The sequence below is a fragment of the Rhagoletis pomonella genome, unplaced genomic scaffold (assembly GCF_013731165.1).
Source record: "Rhagoletis pomonella isolate Grant_MI unplaced genomic scaffold, Rhpom_1.0 Rhpom_scaffold_03205, whole genome shotgun sequence".
Lineage (NCBI taxonomy): Eukaryota > Metazoa > Arthropoda > Insecta > Diptera > Tephritidae > Rhagoletis > Rhagoletis pomonella.
In genome coordinates, this window is record NW_023461758.1 from 1 (window position 1) to 6963 (window position 6963).

The 6963-nt window shown below is 32.7% G+C and overlaps 1 protein-coding gene across 1 annotated transcript; it reads right to left on the bottom strand.

The window, feature by feature from the left end:
- Positions 1 to 1084: 1084 nt before the first annotated feature.
- Positions 1085 to 2547, bottom strand: LOC118754021 (putative odorant-binding protein A5). The gene is made up of 2 exons (XM_036488890.1): positions 2400 to 2547; positions 1085 to 1408 (listed from the first exon to the last, which is right to left on the bottom strand). The coding sequence occupies exons 1-2, from the start codon at positions 2541 to 2543 to the stop codon at positions 1265 to 1267; spliced, it is 288 nt and encodes a 95-aa protein (XP_036344783.1). The 5' UTR covers positions 2544 to 2547; the 3' UTR covers positions 1085 to 1264.
- Positions 2548 to 6963: the final 4416 nt, after the last annotated feature.

A 6963-nucleotide genomic window follows, 5' to 3' on the forward strand; every position in this document is an offset into this window, starting at 1 on the left:
TATATCGGTAACCGTTCTACCAATTTGTACCAAACTCGGTATGGTTATTGTACTTGCCACGTGTAAGCAAAACGTTGAAAATTATTGAAATCGGACTAAAATAACGGCCGATTCTCATATAACGCTAAATTTAAGAAAGGCTTGAAACTTCAATATTTCGAAATTGAAGGACTCTAATTTACTCAAAATTGATACACCTCGGCTTTCCATCTAGCGGAAGGTTTCGGAAGGGTGAAAAAACATATATTTAATACTTGCGCCGGGTATTTAATGTTCGGCTCCGCCCGAACTTAGACTTTCTTACTTGTTTATTTTTAAATAACATGTCTTAGATAACAGTTATAGAAGAATTTAATTTATAAAAGTCTTAAATAAAAATCAGTCACCCATCTTTATTTCTTCAAAGTCATTTGTATAAGTAAACTTTTGTTTCACAACACCTTCTTAACAACACCTTCTTAACTTAAAAAATAAAAGTCGGTAACTGATTTTTATTGATAACTTTTATAAATAAAACTCTTCAATAACTGTTATCTAAGACATATAATATAAAAATCAAAAATAATTGTTAATTTTTTAAATTTGGCATAAAAATTGCAAATATAAATGTATTTGAGTCTTATGTGCAAAAAATTTGAGTCTCGGTGCAAAAAGAAATCGATTGGTGTGATTCACTTAGTTGTAGAACATTTCCTTCATAGTGAATTTTTCCATGACAGTTTTCATCAGTAAATGTTCAGTGCCTGTGTCAACGGTATTGGTGTCACTTTTAAAATGATTTTTTCGCTTTATATTAAACTTATTTAAATACCTTTCTAATGGTATAACTCTTTATACCTTTGAAGTATAGTTCAGCCGTAAAAGGGGCGTAAGGAAATATGTTTGCCTAAATATATATAAGATCTGAAGTGGATATTTTTATGAATTTCAAGGAAAAAATTTTAACAGGACAATTTCAATGTCTATTCGTTCTTATTTATAATAAATAATAATTTATTCTCTATAATATAACTATAATATTTCTTACCGCAACTTTCGTCTAGAGAATTACTAAGCAAATATCCAGAATTCCATCTGTGCCTGTGTGTGTGTCCAGCTCTTGTCAACATTGGTAAAAAAAGTACTTATGTAGACACGGCTCAAATGTGTTATAAGATAGAAACCCATAAATTTCTTTCTGGTCTTAAATAAATGTTTCTAAATATTTTTGAATGCACCTCTATATGCTAAATTTTCATTATTTACATATATTTACATCTGTAATCTATACCCAAAAGTCCAAAGTGTTCATTATAAGTGTGTAGTATGCATCTGGTTCAGCGGTCCAATCCACTTTTGGTTCATCTTTCGTTTCGGTGGGTGTAAATTCTCTGCCGCCGCCCACATCTAGACCATTTTCGTATGTAACCTAAAAATAAATAATTGAAGTATTTATGTATTTTTCTACTTAATACAAAACTGGTAGTGAATTCTCAGATGAAAACAAAAATACTTAAAGTTCTTAGCTCATTAAGTGTCCTTCATAAACAGAGGACTGCCTTGAAATAATATGTAAGGTAAATATATTTCCTTTTTGGAACTTCATGTATTTTACGTGCCACCTGTTTTAAACATTTAATTTACTTAAATATATAAATTAAATATTACAGGAGGGTTACGAAAATGAAGAAGATTTAGAAGGTTTACTATCGAAAAAATTTAATTAAGTTTAATCAATAAGATAAACTAAACTTTACAACATGGGTGTCAAACGTGAAGTATTTGAGAGCTGAGGTTAACAATGTGGAGAGGGCAGCCTGTCTTCAGCACCAGTAGGACTGTATCTAACTATAAGCTAATATTAAGTTGATTAGGAAGGAGCTATATAAACCTCACTTATTATCTGTATATTTTCTTTGACGAAAGCTAACTATATTTCTATGGCGATGGCCGCGAATTAGTCAATAGATGTAGTCAAGGGTGGTTACTTCTGCATTTGATGTAACTAACTTGTAACTAGTTACTTTTGGACATAAAATATCAATAGGAAAAACCAAATTTTTTTTTATTTATATTTATATTTATTTATTTTATTGAATTTCATATTTGTTTACATATTCTGCTGTAGGTGGTCCATATTCGAACTCCGTCAGACATAACTTCAAAATGATAATATGAAATTTCGATCTTTCTTTTATTTGTCCTCAATTCGAAAAAGCATTTGCGAATTGCAGGATATTTAAATAGAAAAGCGTTTAAAAAAACAATCTCCTTCATTACTCCAGCATTACTTGTCAACTAGTTTCAAGTTAGCTTTTTGTAGCTAACGTCAAGTTATATATTTTTTGATTTTTTTTTTTTACTATACATACTTGCAAATAATACAACATTTAATATTATATTTTGCTATATACACATACCTTCAGCAACTCTTTTGGCGACTCCTCAAATATATCCGGCACCACTTCCATATCCCGAAAAAGCTTATCTGCATCATTATCCTCAGCGTTTGCACTAGCTATAACTAGACAGCAAATTGCTATGCGCTGTAACTTGTGCCACATTTTCTACAACCGAAATACTGATGACAGATTTACACATTGGCGGTGCGTTTTTATATACTTTTTCCAGAGGATTATACGAACGATCGCGCTAATTTGAGCAAAATCACAAACCATTAAAAAGCAAAATGTTTTACAATTTACAAGTGATTTTGTCATTAGCTGCATGCAACTGGCTGTAAAGAGTTGAATAAATATTGTTTTTTTTCGTATATATTTTATCTAAATACAAATATTGCCCATTGTATCTACGTATGTATGCAACACAAAGCCATCACAGCCATCGTGCAGGCAATACCGACTGTGATATTGTTAATTGGCCAAAACAACTTTACAGGTATTATAGTTATTGTTGAATTTTGTAATGTGAGTTCATCTACTCAATTGTACCTGCAAATTATGTCTCAGCAAATTGTTAATGTCAGTGACAGGGACCGAACATAACAGTTATTGGTGAAAATTGTCAAGGAAAAATTCACTATGAAGGAAATGTTCTACAACTAAGTGATACCTAACAATCGATATCTTTTTTCACCGAGACTCAAATTAAAATAAAGGTCAGTGACTGATTTTTATTTATGACTTTTATAAATAAAAGTCTGCGTTTTATATTTCTAAACTGGTGGAAACCCTCGTAAAAGTATGTTCAAGAAACATACAGCTCTCTTAAAGTGCCCTCGTTTGATACCCATTATGTTATTTAACTTGTTAATTACAAATATTGATTTTGAATTTCTAAACAGGTGAAATTAATGGTGATTTCGTTTCTACCAAAAAGTGTTGCCCTTGCACGGTGTAAAATGTGTTTGATGTTATATGTTTATGTTTCTTTCAACTTGCTAAATATTTTGAGTTTCAACTTCCAAACAGGGGGCAACCCTCTTCAAAAGTATCTTATAAATCTGCTCACTTTTAGAAATAAAGCTTGCGTTATTACTTCTCCTTTGACATCCATAGTAAACTATTTAATATCGCTTGTTAATTAAATTTTTTTTTCTAAACAGGTGGCAACCCAGGATATTTTCAAACTGCACAGAGCTCTCTTATTCTTCTTACGTTTGATGCTCGTATTAAACTATTTCATTTAACTTGTTAATTATATTGGTTACACATTTCTTAACAGGTGGCAACCCTCTTCGAAAATATTTTGAATTAAAGCTTTCGTAAACTTTAATCGTTTGACATCGATATAAAACTACTTCGTTTCCCTTGGTTGTTAAGTTAATTTTGAATTTGTAAACAGGTGGCAGCCCTCGTTCAAAATATTTTAAAAATGTTAAGAGTCTTAGTAAACTTCTCTCGCTTAATGCTCGTGTTAATATATTCCATTTAACTTGTTAATTAAACTGATTTTAAATTTCTAAATATGTGGCAATCTTATTAAGGAATATTTTGGAAATATAGCTCTCAAGCAACCCTCATCTGATTCTCATCTTAAAAAACTTGATTTAGCATGTTAATTAAATTGATTTTGAATTGGTGAATATGTGGCAACCCCATTCAAAAATATTTTCGAAATCAATCGTTTCTGAATCAATTGCCTTTAAAACCCACATTTTTGTAATACTCAATTTTACTTATAATTTTATTACTTTTAGTTTTTGGAAAAGGCGGCCAATCAGGTTATATTCCATCTGTGCGCAAAATTTCCCTGAATCAAACTTTCATATTTATAATTGGGCATATTCTTGTTTTCGTACAAATCGAAAATCTTGAAATTTTCCCATCATTTCATATACAAAAATTTAAAATTTTCTATTCTTACGAAAACCAGAATACGCCTCAATATTAATTATGACGGTTGCACCAATAAATTTTAAGTTTTAACGGTCTGATAAATTTTAAAATTGATTCAAGAAACCGGGCATTTGTGCCGTTTTCACAATTAGGTTTTAAAATTGGTGTTTAAACGACAGACCAATTTTAAATTCTACTTGAGAAAATGGCCCTTAGTAGGATAACTTTCAACATGTTTACTGTAATGCATGTTTTTTTTTTATTCACCTTGCTACTCGCTACACTTCCATGCAATTTTTTTGTCTTACACCCGATTTACATGATTCAAGTACTTGAAAGCAATTCTTGCTCATTCTTTTTTGTGTTTTCTATTTGCTTTTACACGTTTCAATTCTGTTGAATTCAAGTTTTTGGTTCTTTAAATGGGAAAGCAAAGCAAGAAAGTTGAAACGACTTGACGGTGCAGACGCATGTGTACTCGTCCCTTTTCTTCTCACCCATCTCTTCCACATGCGAGCAGAATTGAATTCAATACTTGAACTGTGTAAAAGCAGTCTTACATTGATATAACAAACAGAATACTTTTTTATCCAATGTTTTTCACCTCCATATTTCCGCACCTGCACATCTTCCCTGCAAACCATTTTATCAGAGTATTCTGAATCGTAAAGAAATTTTAAAGAATTCGGAAAGATCCCATCCGATTTTTTGCCGAATTTTCTAAAATGAAATAAATTACGCACACTTCCATTCTTTTCCGAAATTTCGGAAGAAAATCGGTAAAGAAATGAAAATAATGTTGCTATGTGAAGAATTTCTTGCAGACTTTTTTCAGAATTTTCTTTATTTTTCGTACAGAAATTTCTTTACGAGTTCGTGTCAACCACTTCATATAATTTTCTTTGAAGATTCGGGAAAAAATCGTTACAGAAATCAGATACTCCTAAAGATTTCGTTAAGATTTCGGGAACTTTGGTTTGCAGGGTTTTTACCGTAATTTGTTACGCCCTGAAAAAAAAACGTTGCCAAAATCGTTGCACCCTACTTCTAATGAAGGCGTTTTAGATCTCATTATCGCTTCAACTTACAGATTTATTTTTCTTTCAGTCTGCCATATATCCATTTATTGTTTTTTGTTTTTTGTTAATATGAAATGAAATCTGCTCAATACACTTACAATTAAATTCTTGTTAAAAATCTACAAGTGTTTGTTATTGCCGCAGAGCACATTCCAAGAAATTGTAATCAGCAAATTATATTGCGCTTCCTCGATTTTTTATTAGTGTTCCTTTTGTCACCCTTGCGAATGCAGCTGCGGAAAGAATTCAAGTGAAGAAAAAAAACATTAACAAAGTGCGTTATTGTAGGTGGGAAAGGAAATCATAGATAATACTACTTGTACGCATTAACTATTTGCTAATGTATCAGTTCGCTTCCGGTACGCATTTTTTACTTACGTTGTAGAAAGAAGGTGACACTTATCGATTGAATTGATTACCTGTGCTACAAGCGCTTCGTTTCTTGGTGTAATATGGTTGTGGCGCTGTCACTTGCCGTTTTCGGACAATTCAAAACTTATCATTGCCCTTTTTTTGAATGCAGAGAAAATTATTGGACATGTGGTTTGCAGGATCCATACTAGACTGGTTCAAAGAAATCCACTTTTTCCACTCCCTTGTAAAATATGTATTTTTGGGACAATGAGGAAAATCCACCTGTCAAAAGCGCATGACTTTGTATTAATATTTAGAGAGCGCTTATCGCGAATTTCCATTTTCCATATAAATAACACAGGTAATTTTAGCTTAAATAGAGAAAATTATATAATTTTCCCAAATATGTAAATATTATGAAAACCATATTGACATGAGGTCATTCTATTGACGGCATGTGTACAGCGAACATAGGGAACGAAGTCTGGGCGTAGTGAGGACTTCACATTGGCGCATTTCCCTCAATTTGCTAATAAGAAAACATGAAGAAATGTTTACTTTAAGACTAGTAAGTTGACGGAGTGCGTCGGTTCTTATTAGACCCATAAAAGTTCCTCTCTTAGCGATGATACCTACCTCTTTATTTCCTAAATCGGTATCCAAATGGTGTAAGACTGGTTCCTGCCTGCAATTATTATTGAACGCTGAAGGCATATCCACTTCTTTAAAGTGGCTCGGACTTCACTTAGAGCGCCTTCCTGTTGTCAAGTTAGGTGCAATATCCTAGTGAAAAGAAGCCTTCGGAGCTGATGCGACACCATGGCAAGTCTTGGAGCCATCAGCCGGAGGCGGTTGTCCTTCCGTGGTTTGCGCCGTTCATTATCTCAGTGGATACCAATGGGGCCAAGGTCTTGAAGTAATCCCGTGATTTGTGTATTTATTTAGTAGCTTGTTATACTTCATATTGTCCTGTAAAATGGATCTATAAAATGAGTTAATCTCTTATTCACAGTGAATATGTTTTGTCTCATCATCTGCAAGACAGAGCCGGCATTCTGACTCTTTGGTCACATCTATTCGGTGCATCTGAAATCGCACAACCGACTGTACGGTACCCAAAGAGTAGCCTGGTGTCATTTATATTTAATAAAATAACATCCCTTTTGTTGAAAGTGTAGCCAAAAAGCCTGGTCTGTCTACGGCGCCCTGCACTTCAGAGTATTTACTGCGTTCAAAGTGTACCCAATCAGCAA

Coding starts and splice junctions, on each gene's coding strand:
- LOC118754021 (XM_036488890.1), bottom strand. CDS start 2,543: ATGTGGCACAAGTTACAGCGCATAGCAATTTGCTGTCTAGTTATAGCT. Junction 1,409..2,399: donor CGCCAAAAGAGTTGCTGAAG/GTATGTGTATAT, acceptor ATTTATTTTTAG/GTTACATACGAAAATGGTCT.